Below are 25,351 nucleotides of genomic sequence, written 5' to 3'. Positions count from 1 at the left end.
ACAGACAGAGAGAGACATTAGAGACAGAAAGCGAGAAATCACCCCCCAGGGGGGGATGGTCACGCCACAATCCCTTCTCCTCCTTTCTCCTCTCGGGATCTTGGGCACACATGCACATGCGCCCTGTGCAAGTTTTAAGCCACTGGGTCCGGGACGCAAACTGCGGTCGACTATGTGGGAGTCTAGCGACATAGCCATTACGCTAACTGCTGGTTCCTTGTACTAGACATTCTAACCAGAGAAGAAAGACAAGAAAAGAAACAAAAGTTATCTAAATCAAAAAGAAGTAAAATTACTTTCTTTACAGATGACATGATTTTGTATGTACAAGACCATAAAAACTAAACAAAAACTGTTATTTATAATGATCTAATTCAATAAAGTTATAAGATACAAAATAAACATACAATAAAAATGATATTCATACACCATAAACTATTCCATTCATTGTGGCAACAAAAAAAATAAAGTACTTAGAAGTAAATTTAACCAAGAAGTAAAAAACTTGTACCCTTAAAATTATAAAACATTGATGAAGAAATTTAAAGAAGATACAGATAAATGAAAAGACATACTGTGTACATAAGTTGAGAAGATTAATATTTTTAAAATGTCCTTCTACTAAAGTGATTTGTGGTATCAATGCAATCCCTATCAAAATTCAATGTCTTTCTTCTCAGAAGTAGAAAAAAACAGTCCTAACATTCATATGGAACCACAAAATTCATGGTTAAAATTTGACTATCAATTGGAGTAGTCAATGGAATTTTGAGTGAGAAGCATCAGTCACTGTGAATAGAGACATAGACCACCTTTCTTGATTTAATTAATTGTTATTATTATTAATTTTTTTAGGAGAGGTTTTTGCTATAGGATGTGTGCACTTGCAAGAAAGAGAGAGACAGAGAGACAGAAAGTGAGAAATCACCCCCCAGGGGGGATGGCCACGCCGCAATCCCTTCTCCTCCCTTTCTCTCTTGGGATCTTGGGCACCCACGCACACACGCCTGGCGTGACTTTAAACCACCGGGTCTGGGACTCGAACCGCGGTCGACTACATGCAAGTCCAGCAACATAGCCATTTTATGCCCACTGTTGGTCCCTAGTTATTATTTTTTAATAGGCAAGTTCTGTTTTATGTTTACTTCTTTTCCACAGGGTTGGGTCAATCCTACCATTTATAACATGCACTGAGAGTGGGGGGGATCTGCTGGTTCCTCAAAAGACAACGTGCATTCTTTTTCTACATATTGTGCAGATCTACAAGTATATAACAGTTTTATGGAGGGATGCAACACAACAAAAACAAGATATGTACATTTCAAAGTGAGAAGGAAGACAAGGAATAGAAAAGGAGGGAAGAGAAAGGAAAATCTTTCAATTGTAGATAAATATTTTGAAATTAAAGCCTCTGTTGAGAAGATTACATAGACCTAGTATCATATCATTGAGGCTATCACATGGACTAACTTTCATGTTTTCAATAAATGCTGTTGTTTGCTCAGGACTTTCTTCACAGCTTCTTTTACTTCTTTATTTCTAAGGCTATAGATGATGGGGTTTAACATTGGGGTTATAACTCCATAAGATAGTCCTATGATCTCGTCAGATGTATTTGTTTCCTTTGACTTGGGCTTCATGTACATAAAAAGGGCTGAACCATAGAATAAGATGACTACTGTCAAGTGGGCTGAACAGGTAGAAAAGGCTTTCTTTCTCCCCTCAGCAGAATTAATTCTCAGGATGGAAGAGAGGATGAACACATAGGATATGAAAACTAACAATAGAGGAATTACCAGTATAACGAAATTTAGCAATGTCATGATAAGCACATTGATGGTGATATCTGAACAAATTAGTTTTAGAAGGGCTAAGATCTCACAGGTAAGGTGATCAATGATGTTATGCCCACAAAAAGGCTGTATCATTGTCAGGACTGTTTGCAACATGGAAGTCAGACAGCCTATGACCCAGGACCACATAGCCATGTGCACATATAGCACCCTATTCATGATGATGGGGTATCTCAGTGGATTACAGATAGCCACATACCGGTCATAGGCCATCACAGCCAGGAGGACACACTCAGTGGAGCCCAAGCCAAGAGAGATCACCATCTGCAGAGCACAGCCAAGGAAGGAAATGGATTTTCTTTTTGACATAAAGATAATAAGCATTTGAGGGATAGATGATGATGTGTAACAGATGTCCAAGAATGAGAGGTTTCCAAGGAAGAAATACATAGGAGTGTGGAGGCGAGAATCCAGGATGCTGATGATAATGAGAAGGCTATTTCCTAAGAGAATTACCAGGTACATAATGAGGCAAAACACGGACAGAAAAAGCTGGAGCTCTGGGTATTGGGAAAGCCCCACCAGAAAGAATTCAGTCACGGCAGAGTAATTTCCTATCTCCATTTGTCCATGTCACCTACAGGGTTAGAAAAGGACATGACCCAGGAAAATTAAAATTTCTAATGTAGATTTTCAACACATTCACTTCCACTATTGTGTTTAATTCTTAGGATGCTCCTAGAAATAGAAAGGGCAGAAATATTATACTAATTATATGGATGATGAAAATGAGGAATTGAGAAATTTGGTATGTCTTAGGACTACACAGCAGCATGATCAAAACTCTCAGCACTCCAAGAATTCATCTGGGAAGTGCCAAATAAAATATAGGAACTTTCCAATGTATCCTTAAACCTAGATATAACTTTTGTAAGTTGCTTAGTTTTTCTGAATCTCAGGTTAACTTATAGTAAATTGGAAAAAAAGCAATAATTATTTATTAGAGTATTATTAAAATTCAAAGCTAAAAAGTTAAGTGGCTAGAACAGTAGATGATTCTTACATGAGGTATGTATGATTATACTGGGCTGTTGGAAAAGTCATGATGCATTTTTATATAGAAAAACATGACATGACTTTTCCAACAACCCAATATTTACTTTATGTAATATAGTCATATACTGTGTATATGTATGTTATCTTATATTTTTATGAGTTATGGTGTATTTTTAGATCTACCTGACTTTCTTAAAAGGAAATAAATATTAATGGCACAAAGAGGTGTGGTATTATCTGTTGAAGATATTTCGTAGTTTTATCAACAGTACTAGGGAGAAATGTTCACCTGTTTAAATATCCATTTTGTAAGACAAATAATAATGTGATTGAATGTATGGAAGAAAATGAAATGAAAAAATAATAAAAAAATTAAAAAAGGAAGTAAATGATTAAATTTCTTATTATAAGGAAATTAAAGTTTGAAACTTCAATTGACAGACTATGAACATTTTAGTCTCAGTGAGGATCATATAACTGCTCCTCTTTCAAAAACTTAATAAAAGTCTGAGGATCATTGGGGGATTTCTCTTGAAGTTTCCAGAGACTAAACAGTCTAGGTCTCAGTATAAAGATTGTTCCAGGACTTTGAATTCTTCCTCAAGTTTAATATTTTCCCCATTTTACAAGGGAAACAAAGATAACCAGTTCTGAAGGTAAGATTCATCTTGCTCCAGAATCAATCTTTTTTTTTTTTTTTTTTTTCCTATAGGGCATGTGTGCTCATAGAAGAGAGATCAAGAGAGGGAAAGTGAAAAACCACCCCACAGCGGGGATGGCCACAGTGCAATTCCTTATTCAGTGCCGTGACCACCATGCCACCTTCTGGCCCAAGAGTTAGTCTTAACCACTATTCTATTCTAACTGTCATCGATCACTTTACCGATTCTAAGCAAGAGAAGACTATCACGAAGATGTATTTTCTGTTTTACACGGAGATAGCAAACATCATTATGGTGGTCCTGGTTATATGTGATGTGCTGTAGAATTCTGAACTCTGGATTACTTACTTTTTCCTGTAGCCTTTGGAGTGTGGTCTGCTCAGTTTTCCATGTGTAGAAGGCTATTTCATTATGAAAATTAGCATGATCAAGGGTAATATGAAAGTTCTTACCATCGCTTTGCTTTTGTTAATTGCATGTCTAAAATCCCTAGATTCTAGTCATATCTAGAATTCTAGACATGTCTAGAATCCCTGTCATCATTCTTTAAATATAAATACAGTGTAATCTTCAATGACTCTGCTGGCATTAACTGCTTTTTCTAGCCTAATTAATTGTTCCTTTTGAGAAACCCCTCCCATTTATTAGCACCACATCATTGAAAATTCAATGTGCTCCATTTGTTTCATGTTCATTGTGCTAATATGTTTCAGCATCATGTTAAGATAAGAGGCCATATATAGAAGGTTGTGTCTCATACTTTAAAAAAAATTTTTTTTTATACTGTTGCTGTGGTAACCTATATTTTCTGGGCTCTGATTTAGAACTAAAATATTTCATACTGATGTTATTCTGACCCCACATCCATGCTTTTTTTTTTTTTCTTTCCTTTTTGTATCCAGAGATAATAGAGACAGAGTCAAAGCTTACTTGGGTGCATCACAGATTGCAGTGCTTCTGGTTTCATTTAAGGAAAAGAATTTTCCCCTCATTCTCTTCCTTATCATTTATTTTCTTATAAAGTACTACATAGACAGTGATTTGGGGAAGACTAAAAAAAAAAATGCTGGGCCCAGTTGTGTGAATGCACATTAGGTGACACTGTTACTTGGAAGGCTGAGGCCACATGGAAAACTTGTGTTAGATTCCTGGCCAGTCTTAAAATCCAGGCACTATGGCATGTGCCCATGGTTCCAGCTATTTGAGAGACTGAGGCAGAAGATTATAGCAACACTCTATATGGAAAAAGAGAGATATGATGATGATACCAATGTTAGTTGTACTTCCTTTACTGTCTCTATTTTTATGGTGCGTGGACTCATTTCTCCAAGGGGTCAGTTAAAATAGCTGTTTTAATTTGATAGAGCACAGTTGTGTTAAGGTAGAAGCAGGTGGAAGGAGAAAAAAATGAAGAGGAAAAAAATGAAGGAAGAATGTTTGTTGAAATTTCTGTTCAACCAGTAGCATGGTGGTTAAGGTGGCTGGATCTCACATAGCCAACAGCACGGTTTGAGTCCCAGACCCAGATGCTTGAAGAACACACTGCAGTTAGGTACTCGCATGCACCAAATCCCAGGAGGAGAATGAAAGAGAAACAATTGAGGTGTGGTCAGCCCTCCTAGGGATTTGGGGGGCTTTCTCACTTTCTCTCTGTCTCTTTCCAGTGAGTGCACTCACACTCTAGCAAATTAAAAACAAAATTCTCTTCAGAAAAGATCCCAGATGAAAGAGGCCATATTTCATAATTTATATAGAAACAAGTGAAATGGAAAAATAACGTCACCCAAAGCACTGACCCAATCCACTATGCAGGCCTATCTTAATCTCTTAAGTTACTTTCCCCCTATTTGTCCTATATCCTGTGATATTGTTAAGGAAAGAATTAGTAGGGAGCTTCATTTCACTATGGTCTCTTGCAGCTTTCCCACAAAAGAAATCCTGATAGAGAAATACAATTTATGGGGTAAGAAATGTGCTAGCTGTGTAATGTAGCTTTAAGAAAAATCCCTTTAACCCATTCTCCAATTACTTTGTCACCTCTGGGTTCCTCTAACAGAAAATTCTGGAGCTCTACTATTACTCAACAGTATGACTATGTTGAAGTTTCTTTCAGTCTCCTCACTGTGTATATTCTACCATCTTTATATATGTGCACATGGTGTTTCCATAAGCTGGAAGGACTTCTGACAGCTTTTACCTTTTCTAGGAAAGCTTTCTTACCACCTATGATGAGGATACTCCTTCTGTGTGCTGTCACAGGATTCTTCCTTACCTCGCTCACAGAAGCCTTCATTCATTTATTCAACACAGACTATGCTATATAGACTATGATAGATAATAAAGATTCTATTGTGCAATCTTGACTTTCAGAAGGCTTATAGTAATTATTTCATATTTTAAGAAACAAGTCATTCCTGTTCTGTATAATATACTTCAATATGTTTCATTGTGAAAGCAATTATCAAACAAAATCTTTCTCAGTATTCCAAGCTTTCAAAGACAGACTGAGGGGTCCAGCAGGTGGCATGGTGTGGTTAAGGTGCTGGACTCCCACATGGCCAACCACGGTTTGAGTTCCAGACCTGGCAGCTTGATTTTTCACTTTCTCTCTCTGTTTCTCTCTGGTGATCACACGTGCCCTATAGCAAATTAAAATGATAATAATAAGGAAATTTAAAAAAATTATTTTAAAAAAGACTGAAATAATGGATCAAACTTATTTATGAGTGTATATGCAAAAGTCATAAATATATCCAAACTGTGTTCTAAAGTGACATGATTTACTTCATGAATTGATAAAATTTTAAAATAATATTAAAAAATCTATCAATGTAATATACTAAACAAATAGGCAAAAGCAAAACAAAATGAATGGTCACCTAACAAGATGTCAAAGAATATGGTGAAATACAGCATTTATTCTTGTTAAAACCTGTTAGTAATCTAGATGCAGAAGGATACATATTTAAGATGACCCCTCTCAAATTATTGGGCAGCATAATTTAAAACAGCAAAACTCCAAAAGTGTTTCCTCTAAAGTTGTTAGCATTATTTTACTTTTACTAGAATGATGCAATCAATAAAGTAGAATGAGATAATTAAATGGCATTGCATGCCTTACAATATTTCAAGTTCAGCCATGATTTCAACAGTTGGTACAATATTTTCTTTTTGGTCTGGTTGCTGGAATTCTGGTTGTTGATGAAGATCATGACATATGCATGAGAAAACATATCCTCATATGTTTTAAAATAAAATTTTAATCTTGGAGAAGAGTAAAGGAAAAGGAAAATGCTGTGTATATTGCATTAAAAAGGATGTTTTATAGCAATATAAATGATAACTATATATAGGCATTGGAAAAGTCACGACATATTTTTCTGTTTTTCTATGCAAAAATATGTCATGACCCAATATATTTACTATTCTGACTTCAAGAAATCATCTTTACAAATGTATCCACCCTAGCCAGACACAGTCCTAACTCTTGGGATAGGATTCTAGACCCCACCATTTAGAATGTGGTCAAGGTGATCAGTGTCAGTAGAAGTGTAAGGCACTCAACTCTATCACATAGTAGAAGATAAGGCAGAAGAAATAATCTATGGTGGGAAGTGAAGAGGGGAATGATAGCAATTATTATCACCTTGGCCTCATTGCTGCCAGTGAGGTGAAGTTTCAGTTTCTTGGCTCTCTGTTTTTTGTCTGTCTCCAAAGAGTTGGTCTTCAGTATGATGTTCATCATTAGTCATCATCTGTAGAAGAAAAGCAAACTTTGCTTGAGGACTATGGCTAATGAAATATTTACCCTTCTTTCCAAGTTTATCAATAGGAGAGAGTAGTAGCTTGTAAAAGAACAATTTCTTACTCAGACTCCCTGAATTTAACCCAAGGAACCTCTTGGAGCAGAATGTACTTTACTTCCCCCAGAAGGTAATTGAATGCACTAAGGTATTGTATCCTAGTTTCTGCTTTAGCTAGTTTCTCCTACTGTTTATAAAACAACAATTCTTCACAATAACTAACATCCTTGGTGCTAGATCTCCAGTGTTTGTCCAATAAATAAGCTCCTGAGTCCCAAAGGAGCTAGTAACGAGCAATAGTGCTCTAGTTAGAGAAGGGCCACTTTTCTTCTTAGACAATTTGGAGAATTATTCTGGGTTCACTCATTTAAATTTCTTTTTGGTAATGAGCATATTTTGTTGCTGGGAGCTTCAGCAAGCTATGGGCTCACTCTTGGAATTGATTCACCTATCTGTCCTTAGGTCGTGTCTGTCCATCTTTAGGGCTATCCCAGAATGCAACAGCCCTGTGTCTCTGGAAACTTACTGTGCCCCAGGCCATGTACATCTATGTCCCCCTCTTTCTTATAAGTTTGTTGGAAGGATTAACATAACATACCTGAAACTTTTTGGCACAGATTGAGTGCACATTATACATTAGCTTAGTTTGAATCCCTAGGCAGATAGTCCTTCATTTCCCGTGATAAGTTCTTTATTTAAAATACTGTGCATATATATGCACATCTATATGGATTATCATCTTGTCCACTTACAATAGATAGCATGGCTTATTGGTACTTCAATTTTCCAATAAGGAAAACATTCTCCTTTCTTTACCATCATGTTTCACTAACTTCTTATGTCCACATACTGAAGTCACCATAGCTGCTCCTCCATAATCAATTGACTTAATTCTCTTTGAGCTATAGCCATGTTCTAGAAGCCACAGTTAAATATTCAACAAATCACATATAACTATTAGTAGGGGTATGGGAGAGATAGACAATAAAGCTCTTAGCAGTAACAGAAAGCCATGTCATAAGTTTGTACCTAGTAATAAATCAGTGTGTGACATAAGTGCTTTTCTTCCACTGAACCCTAATAGTTCCAAAGGACCCCCTGGTGGCTCTGATAGCTAATTTAAAAATCCCTTACATTTTTCTAAGAGAACCTGTTAATCCCAGAAGTCATTTAAAGTTGAATTTTTAATTAATATAGAAGGTGGTAACTTTTAGGTACTTTTGGGATGGTGTCTCAAAGACCTGATTATATTTAAATTATTAAACAGTAACTTTCTTACTTTTCTGAGTTATTAGTTCCTTGATTTTATAAATAATACATATCAGAGTAGAAAATTTGAAAAATTTACACAAACCTCAAGGAAGAGATGAACGTAATTCATAGTTACAGATATAATTATCAATATTTTGATATATTTCTATGCATATACTATACTTACATACTTGAGAGTACCCTGAATTTCTTGATTCATTATGCGCTTTTTATAACTAACAATATGTTACATGTATTTCTCCATATTATTTTTAAGGCATTTTTAAAAAAGAGTTTCATAAAAGTTTTACATAAGGAAAAAAAAACAAGTGGAAATGAAACCATCTTCTGCTAGTTTCTTAGCAATTCTTCACCTTTGTGATAAGAACACTTATGAAGACATTTAAAAGAATACTTTGCCTTGGATTTTTAGTTGTTATCTGTAGAAATGTTGGTTCAAATGTTGTTGTTATTGCAACTTTCTATTTCGTATTTTATTATTTCTGCATCTACATATTAATAAAACAAGCCAAAAAACTTTATTGTATTTTCTTTATCAAGGTATTAAATGAAAATAACTGGAGGGAACCAGTGGGTGGCATAATGATTAAGATGTTGGACTCCCACATGGCTGACCACAGTTCAGTCCTGGACACAGACACTTCAAAATCATGCAAGATGCATGTGCATGTGTGCCCAAAATCCTGAGGAGAATGGAAGAGGGATTTGAAGCATAGCCATCCTCCCTGGAAGGGGAGTGCTTTTTCATTTTTCCTCTCTCTGTCTCTCTGGCCAGTACATGCATTCTATGGCAAAAAAATAAAGCAAAACAAAACAAACATAAAACTAAAACACACACACACACACACACACACACACACACACAAAACTGGATTGTACAGGTTACCTATAGTTTTTTGCTAAATAACTTGTATTCTACTTGAGTAGATGAGGACTGTCTATTCCTTGGTAAACTCATATGTAAAGCTGCCTAGCCTTCAGAACTACTGAATTTCAACTAAAGTTTGCAAAAATAAAAATTTATCTTTTCCCATCTAAGTTACTAGGTCATTTGAATTCTATTCATAAATGACCTTTGGGGTTAAGAGCTATTGTTCATGAGACTATACCTAGGAGAAGAATTGCTGTGTTAGTTATTTTCATCTTTTTAAGTCTTAGAAAATTTTTAAAGGTTCCCCCCCTCCCCCTTTTACTCATCCATGTGAAATTTAGGATCAACTTGTCAATATCCAAAGAAAGGGGAAAAATCTCATGCTCTTAGACTTGAAAAACTGTTTTTGCTATAGTGCCTGTGTGTTTGCTGGGGAGGGGGAAAAGAGAGAGAGAGAGAGAGAGACAGGGGAAAAGTGATAAATCACTCCTCAGGGAGGATATCCACACCAATCCCTTCTCCACTGTCCTCTTGGAATTTTGGGCATGGACACACACATGCCTGTGTCTTTTTTAAGCCACTGAGTGTAGGACTCAGACTATGCAGTTAACTCTGTGGGATCTAGCCACCTTACATTCTGTGTCACCTATTGGCTCCCCTTAGACTTTTGATAGAAATTGTATTGAATTTAGAGGAAACATTAGGGGTAATGAATATATTTCTGAATTTTCTAATTACGTGTAAAATATTGATCTCCATTTACTTACATTTCCTTTTTTTGTTCTTTAATCAAGATTTATAATTTTCTCATAAAGTACTTGTGCTCTTTTTATCAGATTTATTCATAGGCATTTGATATATATTAATATGTTGCTATCGTGAGTGAAATTCTTTTAAAAATACATATTTAACTACCTGTGATTGATCCAAGGTATACTGTTGAGTTTTAATCTTGATCTTTAATTCAGCTACCATTATTAATGTAGGTAGTTTGTTTTTAACTTTTCTATATTTTTATGTAGACAATTGTATAATCTGGGATAACGATCATTTCTTCCTTTGCAATTCTCATAGCTCTTTTTAAAATTGAACTCTATTCAATGTTGTAAGAAGGGGTAAAACCAGTTATTTTGATCTCATTTTGAATATTGAAATATATTTTGAGGTGTTTTTATTACTGTTTTCTAATTATATTGCACTGTGACTAGAAATTGTGTTGAGTGATATGTTTAATATTGGGTTGTCAGAAAAATCATGATGCATTTTTGTGTAGAAAAACATAGAAAAATACATCATGACTTTTTTGATGATTCAGTATTTACTAAGCCTTATTTTCTGGCCAAAGAGTGCCCGATTTTATAAATATACTTTCCCTGGTGTTTGGATGTAAAATTAGATAGATATTATATACTGTATACATTTCATATAATATAGTATGTATTTTACTATAGACATATTTATATCTTTTAATTAAACATGTTAACAGTAGCATTTGCATCTTCTATTTTCATACCTATATTTTCATACCTTCTTTACCTATGAGGTCCATATTAAAATCACCTACTTTAGGGACCAGCAGTTGGTGTAATGGCTATGTCGCTGGACCCCCATGTAGTCGACCACGGTTTGCGTCCCGGACCTGGTGGGTTAAAACTCACGCCAGGCATGTGTGCGTGCGTGCCCAAGATCCCAAGAGGAGAGTGGAGGAGAAGGGATTGTGGCATGGCCATCCCCCCTGGGGGGTGATTTCTCGCTTTCTGTATCTCTGTCTCTCTCTGTCTGTCTGGCGAGTGCACGTGCCCTATAGCAAAAACTTCTCCAAAAAAAAAAAATCACCTACTTTATTTTGAATTTGAGACTAGAAATTTTGAAGACTTTTATTTTGAAGCTGTGTTGCCCATGAGTAAGTTCATTTTTTCCTTTTGATCTTTCTACTGTGATGACTCTGGCTTCAAGGTCTGCCTTATCTATACTAAATACTCAGGATTACCCATGTGGATCTGGCTCTCACTGCATAGTCCTTAACCACTGCACTACAGGGGCGGTGCTCCCTGGTATATGCTTTCTTTAGATGTTTTTCTTCTTCGTTTGTTTCTCTTATTTTGTACAAAATATGTGGCTGGATTTAAAAAAATCAATTCAAGAATCTTTGTCTTTCAGTTGGTATGTTTAACCTAGTTACATCTCTTGTGATGAATATAGATACGCTTGATATATTCCTTTTATTATTATTATTTTTTGTTTTAGTGTTTCTATCTGCTGTGCTCCTTTGTTACTTTTTATTTGTTTTTCAGTTTTCCTGATATAATTATTGATGAAGTTGTCTCTGTTTTTCTGACTTGTTTGAAAATTTAGGATTCTATTCTGCTTGCTTTTGTATTAACTCTTAGTTTTTTAAGATGCTTGCTTAACAAAGCAAAGTCGAAACCTAATCATAGTATAGAGAAGTCTAAACCTACGTAATACCAGTATAGTCTTCCTGAACAATATAGGAATCTCGCATTGGTATTATGCGAGATTATCTCTGATTATTAACCTTTCTCATCATCATTTATGTATTTCAATTCTAGAACTTTATTTTTAAAACCTTGTTTTTGGGAACCAGCAGTTAGCGTAATGGCTATGTCGCTGGATTCCCACATAGTCAACTGCGGTTCGCATTCTGGACCCGGTGGCTTAGAATTCACGCCGGGTGCGTGTGCGTGCGTGCCCAAGATCCCGAGAGGAGAATGTAGAAGGGATTGCGGCGTGACCATCTTGCCTGGGGGGTGATTTCTCGCTTTCTGTCTCTCTGTCTCTCTCTGTCTGTCTGGCGAGCACACACGCCCTATGGCGAAAACCTCTCCAAAAAAAAAAAAAAAACCTTGTTTTTGATTCCCCAAGCTTTGATTTCCTTTTTTATAAAGACAATAATTTTATAGATATATTAATATATTTACTAGTTGTTTGTGAACTCTGCTTCTTTTTTCTCTTTCTCTTTTTCGTTTTTTCATTCCACTCCTTCCATACAGGCTGAATTATCTTCCTACTCAGTGGTTCATTCAGTAGGCTCTGTGAGCAATAACAGAGGCCAACTTTGTCTGAAAAGTTTTCAATATTAAAATATATTTTAACTGGTTAGCAGTTTGTAGTTATTTCACCTAAGCAATAGTATTTATTACTATGCTATTCATCTTATAAAAGGCTAAAGAAAATTCTGTATTTTGTGAAAGATATTCAGGGAATATACCAAGAAGTTTTAATATACCTATTTAAATATAATTCTACAGACATGATAGTCTCACACAATTATCCTTGGAACTTATTATGATTTAATCATTATCTATAGATAGTTATATAACATAACTAGTTAGAAAAAGTGATCAAATCCTCTACCTTAGCCTAATGTTAAAAGATACAGAGCACCTAAACTTTGTTAAAAGTTTGTCTTCTTTTAGATGATTATATTGTCATTTGTCTTCATTCTCTTATACAATTTTCTTGTGCCTTTTATTCCAGAATTAAATGTCATACACTGATATTTTTGTTTTGCTTAATAACTGTCATGAAGACATAATTTTTAGATGATGATTTATGTATATTCTGTTCATCATTTAAGTATAATCTTGGTGGTCTACTTTAAGAATTTCTTTTATCACTCACCAGTACTGAGCTATGTATTTATTTATGCCTTTCAAAATCCTTTAAAAATTAAATCTTTTAGATTTGATGCATAAAATTTATATTCAGTACTTCTTTCTCACTAACAATAACATTCATTGTATTGGCCAGTGTCTTAATTCCTTTTTCTAAAAAACAGTAATATGCCAGCTAGCACTATGGCCTGATGGTTAAGGCAGCCAGATCATACATGATTGGCTGCATGGTTTGAGTCCCAGATGCTGTGGCTTGAGAAACATGCCAGGTACTTGTATGTGAGGGCCTCAAATCTTAAAAGTATGGTGAAAGGAAGAGAAGGGATTGCAGTATGACCATTCCCCATGGGGGAGGGTGCTTTCCCCTTTCCCTCTCTGTCTTCTATTTCTCCTTGATGAGCACATATACCCTCTTGGGAAAAAAAAGTGCTTATATATGTATATAAATATATAATGTATCTATCTCACAGACTTGATACTTATATTCTGTAATCAATTGAATTGTTATTGCAATGTATAACTACTCTTAATTTAGGTAGTCTCTAATCAGTAGTCTTATAATTTAATCAGTCATAATCTGACATTTACATAAGAATATGAATAAAATAGGGAGGGGAAGAATTTCTTCTTTCATGCAAGTTACAGTTTTTTTTTTTTTTAGGTTGAACTTCAATCTCTTAGTTCTCATTAAAGTAATATATCAAAATAGTCCTGAGAAATGTGAATGATAATGCAACATTAACTGTTTTAAGAAGAGCAATGTTGTAAGATATATAGGTAATTAGCATGTATAAAATATGGAAAGGAACGACATTACAAAAAATGTCTTCATGAACTAATAGGTATTGAATATGAAACTGCAGTAAACATGCTGTAGGAATAACTAAGGTTCTTTTGCTAAAGTCTATCTGACATGCTATGGGAAATCAGTAGTTCCCTCAGATGTGGCAAAACAGATAAACAACCTTAGCAGAAAACATATCATGTGAGAGAAGTTTGGCGATGACTTTACTCCTTATTAGGTAGAGTGTAAGTTTCTTAAATCTTCTGATACTTATTCTTTCTTCCCATCCCTCAGGAGTAGCAACTGAAATCTTGACAAGCATTCAGTATAGGAAACTAAGTTTCAAAGGGACCATTAAATTTTATTTTGCATTACTCCCTTTTGAAGTTGTAAACAACCTATTAAAAAGTTTTTCTTTTAAACAGAGTAACTTCTTCCTCAAGGAAGTTTAAGGAAATTTATAATGACACTGTTTCTTTTATGTACTTATTACTGTTGCAGCTATTAAAGTCTAACTTGCATCACACACTGAACTTGATAAGCTTTCTGTCAATTAAAAAAACTAATTTTTAAATATTGAAATAATTTTTTCAAGGAATTGTAAGCAGACTGCTTTGACAAAGAATAATTTCTTGATGATGTGGGGGGAAAAAACCTCCATAATTAATTTATTTGGTAAATTTAGGTATTTGAAGCTTCTCATCAGTTAAGTCACATGAAATGCTGCAACTGAAAAAGTTAATGGATTGAAAGCAGATAAGATGCAAAAGAAAATTTCCTTTCCACAACTTCTGGAGTTAGAATAAATGGGAGATATTGGTATTATTAAAAATTTGTCTTGAGTGAGGATTTTACCAGCATATCTCTTCTTAGCTTTTAAGATTGTTGGATACATGTTTCTAAATAGATACTAAGGTTTCTGAAGGTGATTACATTTGCTTTGCTTAAGAAGCATAAAGTATTTGGAGACATTATGGAGATAGTATAGGATTTTTAAAAATCCTATTTTCTTATTGGCACTTTCCATTTCACTTCATTGATGTGAGAAGTGTGCTCACTTGTCCAATGCCAAAGAATGTATAGGAAGACACAAGGTATGGGGAAGTGAGACTTTAATGGCGGTCTTTCAAGACAGGGTGTCTGACGGGCAGGGATGCCCAAATCAGTTACAACAAGGATTTTTATTCCCTGGTTTGCAACTCTTTCCTTCTGCTCCTCACTTTCTGAGTACTATGGGGTGTACAATCTTCCCAGATGTTGCTTAAGTTTTATTATTTTCTTATTAGGTATTAAGGTGCAGACTCAGGACAAGCCGGCAAGAAGGGCCTTCCAAATGTCCTGAAGAGGGAGAACTGGGAAGTAAAACAGAGCAAAGGGCCGGTGACCAGCTACCATCTTGAGAAGTCATTTCTCAGAGGCAAATTGTTGTTTTGGGTTGTATTTATGCAGAAACTTTTCGTGAATGTATGCTTTCTGGGGTTGTCACATCTGCAAGCTAGCTAAGCAACTTTTGTTAAACTACTCTTGAAAATTAATAAATTAAAGCTATATATATATATGTATATATATATATATATTTTTTTTTTTTTTTGGAGAGGTTTTTACTAAAGGGCGCATGTACTCACCAGAAAGACAGAGAGAGACAGAGAGACAGAAAGTGAGAAATCACCCCCCGGAGGGGATGGCCACGCCGCAATCCCTTCTCCTCCATTCTCCTCTCGGGATCTTGGGCATGCACACACATGCACCCAGCGTGAGTTTAAGCCGCCGGGTCCGGGACTTGAACCACGGTCGACTACATGGGAGTCCAGTGACATAGCCATTACACTAACTGCTGGTCCCAAGGTTATATATATTTTTTATTTTAACATATTTCCTCTCCATAAGTTTATTCCCAGTTTTAATTCAATTGTGTTTTCTCTCAAATTTCTTTTGAGATTGTTTAAAAATGTTTTTATTCTTTATTTTTATTACCATAGAGCACGTGTTCATGCATGTGCATGAGAGAGAGAGAGAGAGGGAGGAAGCATTCCCTGTGGGGCATGGTAGCAATGTAATACTTTCCCCTTTATTTCTCTTTTCTGCCAGGATTGGGCATGCAGCCAAATTTATCATGTGTGCTTTTTAAATGGTAGGGGTTGGGATTGGACTGAGACCCCAGTTGACTATGTGGGGTTCGGCTTCCAAATGCATAGCACTTAACCGTTGTGCTATGGGGCTGGCTCAAAAAATGGTTTTGTTCTTATTCCTGGATCTGCCTCATTTTCTTGGGAAAAAAATGTAAATAAGCTTTCTTCATGACACATTTGTCTGTTTTCATCTACATATCTGTGAATCCAGTAATGTAATTGTGTTGGTACTTCAAAATCTGAGTATAAGTACTTATTTATTGTTATAATCATAAGACATTTGGGCTGTGTTGTATGTAGAGTTTAACATTTATAACACTTGTGTTATAATCATAAGTCATAAATTCTTCTCAATATGTCACTTTTTAAGTATCTTGAATCCCCTGGAAAAATTTTGCCACTAGATATCATGGTAAAATGATTTTAAACTCTGATTTTGCAAGCATGGGTATTTTATATTTCATCAGTTATTACTGTACTTTTTTCTCCTATTAGAGAGAGTGCCAAATGATATAACACAGAAAGTAATATGATAGTGTGAAATTAGGAAGCTTGGGCTCCAATCAAGATATGATTCTTTCAAGCAGTAGGATTATATTGTCACCCCATCTATCGCTAAAACAAATAAACAAAAAAATCATGAATTATGATATAGAACATTGACAGGAGTCCAAGCAACTTAGATTCTGCTAATAAAAAGAGCTTTATCATGAAGGAGAAGTGAGGGATGGAAGATGGGGAGCAGAAATTACCCTAATACTGAGAAATAAGCAGCCAGCATTGTTAAAGGCATTCTAAACATATTTTTCAAGTGAAATAAATCATAGCCCAGCACCAGGATTAATCAAGTAGCAAATAAAATAGAAGAAGCAACTCATATAAAAATAAAAATATCAGCAGAGCCTGGAGCAAAAGGGAGACTAAAGAGGTTCAGACAGTAACTTAATTATTGGTTTAGGATTTCTATCATTAATTGAGTCAAAAAGAAGTTGGGGCCAGCAGGTGACATGGTGGCTAAGATGTTGGACTCTTACATGGCCGACTGCAGTTCTAGTCCCAGACCCGGTGGCTTGAAAATCACATCACTACATATGGGCCTATACTCAAAATCCTAAGTAGAGAATGGAAGGGAAGGGATTGCAGCATGACCATCCCTGCAGGGAGTGATTTCTCACTTTCCCTATCTCTATGTCTCTCTGTTTCCCTATGGCATAAACCTAAAAAACAAAAAAACAGACTGCAAACAAAACCACAGAAGTTTACACTTGAATGCCAAAGTATATGCATATTCCAACATGTCAAAGTCGTAGGACTGTCCTGCAATGTGTAGGTTCAGTCATTCTCATTCAATAAATGTTTGAAGTACATCATATTTGCCTAACAGAAACAGAGAAGGATAAAGACTCTCCCTGTGGAGGATGATCATGGTACAATCCTTTCTCCATTTTTCAACTGTGGAATTTGGGCATGCAAGCAAACATGCCTGGTGTTATTTTTAAGCCACTAGGTCTGGAACTTGAACTGCTGTTGGCCTTATGAGATCCTGTCACCTTAACCACCAGGTCACAGGCCAGCCTAGGAGTAGAATTTTGAGTTTTAGAGTATGCAGATCTTTATCTTTCATAAACATTTCAGTTTTACAAAGTTTTGGTACCAATTTACACTCCTACTAGTAGTATGTAAGTTTAAGTTGTTCCACATATTTGGAAATATGTGGTATTTCCGCTCTTTCTCATTTTAGCTATTATGGTGGGCACAATATGCTATTTTGACTTTTATTTTCTAGGAGACTAATGAAGTTGAACATTTCTCACATATTAATTATATAGTCTAATCTCTTTCATGAACATATGTTAAAGTTTTTGCCTACTCTTTTACAGGCTATTTGTATTTTTGATTTGAAATTTTAGTTAGACTTTTTCTGTGTCCTGACATGGCTCATACTCAGAAATATGTATTTCAAAAAAATTCTCCTGCACTAGCCAGTGGCATGGTGGTTGAGGTAGCTGGAACCCACTATATAGTTCAAGTCTCAGACCTGGCAACTTGAGGAGAATGCTGGCCATATGAGTGTGGTACACAGGGTCTTAAAGGGAGGAGAGGAGATTGCAGTGTGACCATCCCCAACCAGGGGTGGTTTCTCACTTCCACCACTGTCTCTCTCCAGCTAGCTCATGTGCCCACTGGCAAATTTTTGACAGTTTCCCCCCATTTGATGGTACCATTTGAGGAACAGTTCTTAATCTTAATATAGCTAGACCGTCACCATTTTTTCTTTGTAGGCATTCTTAGTTCTAAGTTTTCTTTTAGTTTTACTTTTCATGCCTCAATCTGCAGTCAATCCGGAATTGATTTTTATATATAGATATCAACATTACACTTTTTCCTTTATGGATATCCAATTGGCCATATAGTGAGTTCTTTAGTTACACTGCTTTATTTCTGATTACGTAATTGTCCTTATACCTAATAGATTAAGAAAATTGAGGTTTAACTTAAGTAATGTGCTCAAGATCAGATAGCTATCATTGGCCAGGGACACATGATCAGATTTATGTCTTGTTCTATGTGTGGTATCTTTTTCTTTCTCTTTCTCTCTCTCTCTTTGTCCTTCTTCATTTTTTTTTTTTCCCAGACAGGGATCATTACATTTTGGTTTCTCTACCTCAGTTTTCATTCATGCCTTTCACCATACCTGGTTCTTTAAAAAAATATCTTGTGGGGCTGGCAGGTGGCATGCTGGTTAGGGCACTGGGTTCCCACATGGCTGACTGTGGTTCAAGTCCTGGACCTGGCAGCTTGCTTTCTCACTTTCCATCTCTCTCTCTCTCCCCCTAGCTGGTCAACTTAAAATAAATAAAGTTAAATAAAATTATTAAAAAGAAAGAAAGAAAGAAAGCATCTTGCTGTTTTCCACACTGGTTGTGGGCTCATGTACTCCTGCCTAAAGGCTTTCAAGTGGCAGACACTACAGGTGCCCACCACCATACATAGGCTTTTGCTAACTGGAAATTGAATATGGACCTCAAATGTGGCCTCAGCCTACTGCACAGCAATGCCCAGTGCATGTTACTGAGGTTGTGCCCAATATATGTTTTAGAAAAATAAATTTGATCAAATGTGGAGGACGGATTGGGTAGGAGGACCAACTAGGAAGCTATTGCAGTTATTAATTTAGACATAAGGGGGAAATGGTATTGAGACTAGCTGAGATGTTACAAATAGAAAGATATTTTGGTGTCCAGTGTTTTAAGTTTTGGTATTGTACACAGATTTGGTAGTGACATTAGTGAGATAGGGGTTCTAAGAGAAAAATATATACACTAAGTGGTCTAAAATACACCAAGCACTAGGCTCAATTATGGAATCACAATGATCAAAAGCCTCTTAAGAGGCTTGCAGTATTGTGGGAGCAGATTATTAAACATGCAATCGTAATAATGTGTGATAAGTGCTCTATTAAGGAAGGTATAGGATGCTACAAGAGTATACAGGAGGGCTGCCTAACTCAGACGAGGGTTCTGGGAGGACATCTCCAGAAGACCCTGGAAGAAGGATAATAGCAATTAAGCAAGTAAATGGAGAGCAGCTGGTGAATTTTTGAGACACAAGGAATTGCATATGCAAAGAGAGAAAGAAGAGAAAGATCATGATATTAAGAGATGGTATGTTCTAAGACTTAAAAGAAGTTCAATTTTGCTTGAACACGAGCTGAATGGTAAGAAGTGAGAGTTTGTAAGATGAGGCTGAAGAGTTAGGTAGAATCTTGATCTTACATACATTTACGAGTAATTTAAAGCTTTTAGGAAATTTTCCCAAAAGTAGAAGGGAATTTCTGAAGAAGAAATACTTCTTTTTTGTAATAGAAAAGTAGCTGGAAGATAATATGGCATAAATTAATATGGTTTGTAGGGACCAGCAGTTAGTGTAATAGCTATGTCACTGGACTCCCTCACAGTTGACTGTGGTTTGCGTCCTGGACCCTGTGGCTTAAAACTCACGCCGGGCGCATGTGGCTGCATGCCCAAGATCCCGAGAGGAGAAGGGAGGAGAAGGGATTACGACATGGCCATCCCCCCTGGGGGATGATTTCTCGGTTTCTGTCTCTCTGTCTCTGTCTGTCTGGCGGTGGCGCCCCCCCCCTATAGCCCCCCCCCCCCCCACAAAAAATATATATATATGGTTTGTGAAAGAAACTGTTATTTATTTTTTTAAAAAGTTTTATTTGCTATAGGGCCATGTGCACTCACCAGAGAAAGACAGAGAGAGAAAGAGAAGGAAAGCGAGAAAGCATTTCCCAGAGGAGATGGTCATACTTTAAATGTAAAACTCCTCTCCTCCATTTCCTTTTGGGATTCTGGGCTTATACACACACACACACACACACACACACCACACACACACACACACACACCATGTTTTCCAGGCTGCCAAGTCCCATCTCCAGCCTCACAGTTGGCTATGTAGGATCCAGTCACTCTAACCACCATGCCATTGGCTGGCTGGAAAGAAGTGTGTTTTATTTGTTATTTTTCCATGAGATACCACCATAAAATGTCCAGAAGAGAAAGCTGGGATGAGGTTATACATTTGGGTGTCATCAGTTTTTTGGTGATATATTGAAACAAGAAGAGTAGATGAGATTGCTCTAGGAGGTAATACTGGAATTTTAGGTGGTGGTTAATTTGCAGAAGGACATTAAGATCAGGCCAAAGTATTTGCATTGTACTTGGAAAACCAAAGTAAGTTTTTGAATAATTAATGATGATGAAGACTATGAATTAGGAAGATTAATCTGGAAGACATAGTAGGGTGTATAGAATTAGGTAAAGTTCAGACTACAAAACCACTCAGAACATTCTTGTAATCTTTATGCTGTAAAGTGTAAGGGATACAATACAGATAGTAGCTGTTTTAAGGAATAATGTTTAGAATCACACAGATCTTGGTTCAAGGCCTATTTTAAACACTCATGTTCATGTTGTTTACCATTATCTAGATGAGCATAGGTGCTTATACAGTTGAATAAATGAATGAATGAATGTAACAATCTAGCTCCATTAATTCAAAGAATGAATGACTTACTCTAAAATATACTCTCTAATTCTAGTTATAAAAATAAACTCAAGTGATATTGTTCAAAGCATTCTACTAAAAATGAAAAATAGAGAATGTATGTATAAAAGAAGAGATTTTGGCTCCATATAAGAAATTACTGACAGTCACAACTAGTTTTCCTCAGGAGTTGGTGTGCTTTCTATTAACAGAGGTACAAGAAAGGACAGAAAGCAGCCAGCTACGAGTATTTCTGAGGATGTGCGAGCATCAGGTCATGAATAGTTGCTGTTCGTTCTATGATTTGATTACTGTATACACTTATCTTTAAACATTGTTTGACTGGTTAGAAACTTCTTTTCCTTGGAAAAGGATAATATGCACCTGATATCTGACATTAGAAGCTAATCAAGTAACTATGAAATATGACACATTATTGGATTTAAGATCATTAGTTTTGGTGGCAGCTTGCTTTGGTTGATAATGAAATGGCAGTGTGCTTTGGCTGACAATACATTCTGGGTATTTGCCTAAAGAGATTTACTTTATTTTGCTTCACATTTCATTGGATTGGTAGAGATGATGTAAGGGTTTTTTTTTTCTTTTCTTTTTTCTCTATTCCTGAAGCGCGTAACATATACATGAAACAAGGTGTTGGACTCCAGTATGTCTTGATGACTGGTATGATGATGAGACACAGTTTAAGAAGTCATGAACTTCATTTCTTACAGTAGAAGCTGCCATCTGTTTTTGGGGTAGACTCACATTTGTTTTTAGAAGGAGCATGAAAGGGATGCTTTTAGGTATATATATATATATATATATTGGATTAACCCTGTTGCTTATAGAAGGAAATGAATAGACCTCAGCAACATGGTGACTGGCCAGTGGCTAAAGAGGGAAATAACTTTAAGGAGGCATTGTGAAGAAGCATGTCTAGTACATATTAACATCAGTGATATTCAGTAAAAAAGCTCTTCTTTACTTTTATGATTATCTTATTCCCAGGCTCAGTAGTCTGTTGATAAGACAACTTTTTGAGTGTGTCTGTGTGTGTGTCTGTGTTTAAAGGTACTCATGCAGACAGTTAAGCCAATCTATTTTACTGTGAAATAGCAGCTGTACTCTCACACTTGGATTCCTACGGAGAAACTGAAATCACACGTTATTCTAGTTCCTTAGTGAAATTGCTAAGTTACAGCCAGTTCCATTATCCACACTTTAGCCAATCACAGAGAGCCTGTCTTTTAGACTGTTCATGCATTCAGCATAACCAAAACAATTATTTCTCTACTTTATTCTCTCCCTTTTGTTTTTATACATGACTTTCCCTTTCCTGCATATGTTACTTCCCCTTTCTTGAATATAAATATGACAATCAAGAAGCTACCTAGAATTCTTTGGAAGCCATTTTGGGAAACAGCCTGATTCAACACACCCTTTGTTTAGGTAAACTATATTAAAATTTGATGTAATGGTTACATCACTGGACTCCCGTGACTGTAGTTTGAGTCCCGAACCCATTGGCTAAAACTCACGTTGGGTGTTTGTGCGTGTGTGCCCCAAATCCTGAGAGGACATGGAGGAGAAGGACCTGTGGCATGGCTATCCTCACTGGGGGATGATTTATCACTTTCTGTGTCTCTTTCTCTCCTTGAGTGTACACACCTTACAGCAAAAAAATCTCTTAAAAAGGTTTTGTCTAAATTTTTATTTATTTGTTTTACAATACATTTTTAAAGACAAAGTATGGACTGTAGAGAACATATGTAGGATGGAAGGTAATTATATGATTATCAGTAAACAGGATGGAGAAACAGTATTATAGGTTGGAGGTTAAAAATGACCAAAAGGAACAATGTAAAAAGTCATCAGAAATACTTTGAAAGAGGTATAAACTGTGTCCATCCATGGAAAGTAACGTTATATAATTATAATTTGACTACAGAAGGAATGGTAGACTCCTAAAGCATTTGTGATTCTTTATCTAAAAATTAAGCATGTCTTTGAGAGAAAGAAAAAGAATGAGAGATTAAGAAAGAGAAAGAGATGGAAACAGAGTACAAGATGAGAAAGGGAGAAAGCAATACATACAGACCAAGATAAGAAAAAGGAAATGCAGAGGACAAATTAGAGTTAGGAATTAGTGAAGGGAGCGAGAGAGTTTAAGTAAGATAGGGGAATGCATTACTCAAAAAGTTATGTGGTGGTAAGCAATGGAAAACAACTCAAGACTATGTTTTAAAAGAACTTTCTTGGCTCACATGCCTGAAAAGTGTGAGCATGAACCAGTCTTTAGAGCCAGCTTGATGCAGGACATAAAGTGACATTGCACACACCTGTTATTTCCCCTCAGCTATCATTTCCTCTTCAATTTCATTCTCAGTTTGGATTTCCCCATAAATTGGCAAAACAGCCCGGAAAAGGCATGTATTTTACCAGCTTAGAGACCTTTGAAGATAGAGTAATTCTTTTCTAATACTCAGACAACATTCCTACAGTTAAGTCTGATTAGAGTGACTTAGGTTGCCTGCAACTCTCAGTGAATCATTGTTACTAAGCAGACGTTTATTTTGTACTGACTAGAACTGCATTTCATGCTTATAACAGAGCCAACTTCACCAAGTAAAATATGGACTGAATATGAGAAGATTATTCCTTATGATGAAAAGAAGCATTCTTTTACCAGAAGAAGGAATACTAGGTAGATCTAAATACACACACACACACACACACACACATACAATTTGAAGAGACTGAGGAAGAAGAAAGAGGTGAAAGAAAGAGAAAGAAGGAGGAGAGAAGTAAGAAGAGGTTAAGGTAGATGGAGTTAGAGATAATTCATCTATGGATACTTCCAAGAGAAAGAAAGAGAGATGTGTATGACTCAACAGCTTACTACAAAAATATGACATGAAAAAGTTTACATGAGCATTCTCAGTGCAAAAGTGAGAGTCCTGCATTTGACTTTATAACCACAAATCTGTGGTTCAAACTGGATTCTGGAACTTCATGTTGTTAATATGAGAAACTTACCTTTTCAAAAATATAGGTATTACATTTTTAAGAGATTTTATTTTTTCAATACATGCAGGTGTCGATTCAGAACTTTGTTTGCAGCATCCTTGACCTCCTTATTCCTCAGGCTGTAGATGATGGGGTTTAACATTGGTGTTACAACTCCATAAAACAGTCCGATGATCTCATCAGATATCTTTGTGTCTTTTGACTTGGGCTTCATGTACATAAAAAGGGCTGAACCATAAAATAAAATGACCACAGTCAGGTGAGCTGAACATGTAGAAAAGGCTTTCTTTCTCCCTTCAGCAGATTTAAGTCTCAGGATGGTAGAGAGAATGAAAACATAAGAAATAAAAATTGATAGTAGAGGAATGATCAGTATAACAATACCTCCCACTCTCATGATAAGCACATTAATGGTGATATCTGAGCATATGAGTTTAAGAACAGCCAGCAATTCACAGGTAAGATGGTCAATGACATTATTCCCACAGAAAGGCAATACCATTGCCATGGTTGTTTGCACCAGGGAGATCATATAGCCTATGACCCAGGACCATGCAGCCATGTGCACATATCGCACCCTGTTCATGATGATGGGATACCTCAGTGGATTGCAGATGGCCACATACCGGTCATAGGCCATTACAGCAAGGAGAACACACTCAGTGCAACCCAAGCCAAGGGAGATAACCATCTGTAGAGCACAGCCAAGAAAGGAGATAGATTTTCTCTCAGACCTAAATATGATGAGCATTGGTGGAATGAAAGAGGAAGTGTAACAGATGTCCAAGAATGAGAGGTTTCCAAGAAAGAAGTACATAGGGGTGTGGAGGCGAGAATCCAGTATGCTGACGATAATGAGGAGGCTATTTCCCAGAAGGATTATCAGGTACATGATGAGGCAGAGCATGAACAAAGAAAGCTGGAGCTCTGGGTATCTGGAAAGCCCCACCAGAAAGAATTCAGTCACGGCAGAGAAATTCTCTGTCTTCATGTGTTTGTCACCTGCAAATTTTATAGAGGGAAATGACTTGGGGTAATTTAAATTTACTGCTTAGTTTTAGAAGTTACTTTCGGTTGTATTATTTCACTTAATTTTTAGAATAACTCTGTATATCAGGGTACATATGGATATAATTTCAAGTCTATGGACAATAAAGCTGAAATTAGAGATTCAATGCTTTTTAGTTCCACATAGTAGCAGAGAGCAGGCTACCAATAACAGCAGAATTACAGTGTGAAATGTTAGGCCCTCTAGTAAAATAAC

General features: G+C 36.2%; 2 protein-coding genes across 2 annotated transcripts; both read right to left on the bottom strand.

Annotated features, from left to right (window-relative positions):
• Positions 1–1,472: 1,472 nt before the first annotated feature.
• Positions 1,473–2,417, bottom strand: LOC102468720 (olfactory receptor 13D1). Its single transcript, XM_027772681.1, has 2 exons — positions 1,883–2,417; positions 1,473–1,690 (listed from the first exon to the last, which is right to left on the bottom strand). The coding sequence occupies exons 1-2, from the start codon at positions 2,415–2,417 to the stop codon at positions 1,473–1,475; spliced, it is 753 nt and encodes a 250-aa protein (XP_027628482.1).
• Positions 2,418–7,164: 4,747 nt separating this feature from the next.
• On the bottom strand, positions 7,165–25,078 carry LOC102468303 (olfactory receptor 13D1). Its single transcript, XM_027772680.1, has 3 exons — positions 24,544–25,078; positions 24,149–24,351; positions 7,165–7,266 (listed from the first exon to the last, which is right to left on the bottom strand). The coding sequence occupies exons 1-3, from the start codon at positions 25,076–25,078 to the stop codon at positions 7,165–7,167; spliced, it is 840 nt and encodes a 279-aa protein (XP_027628481.1).
• Between the last annotated feature and the right edge of the window lie 273 nt (positions 25,079–25,351).

Source organism: Tupaia chinensis, unplaced genomic scaffold (genome assembly GCF_000334495.1).
Source record: "Tupaia chinensis unplaced genomic scaffold, TupChi_1.0 Scaffold000291_1, whole genome shotgun sequence".
Classification (NCBI taxonomy): domain Eukaryota; kingdom Metazoa; phylum Chordata; class Mammalia; order Scandentia; family Tupaiidae; genus Tupaia; species Tupaia belangeri.
The sequence above is the reverse complement of the archived record's forward strand: the minus strand, read 5'-3'. Positions and strand labels throughout refer to the sequence as shown.

Excerpts from the sequence above, each read along its gene's own strand:
- LOC102468720 (XM_027772681.1), bottom strand. The coding sequence starts at position 2,417 with ATGGAGATAGGAAATTACTCTGCCGTGACTGAATTCTTTCTGGTGGGG. Across the intron at positions 1,691-1,882 it reads CATCATTGATCACCTTACCT|CCCACTTGACAGTAGTCATC; the intron begins GTGAGATCTTAG and ends CTACCTGTTCAG.
- LOC102468303 (XM_027772680.1), bottom strand. The coding sequence starts at position 25,078 with ATGAAGACAGAGAATTTCTCTGCCGTGACTGAATTCTTTCTGGTGGGG. Across the intron at positions 24,352-24,543 it reads TGTCATTGACCATCTTACCT|CTCACCTGACTGTGGTCATT; the intron begins GTGAATTGCTGG and ends CTACATGTTCAG. Across the intron at positions 7,267-24,148 it reads TTCTGAATCGACACCTGCAT|ATGATGACTAATGATGAACA; the intron begins GTATTGAAAAAA and ends TTTCTTCTACAG.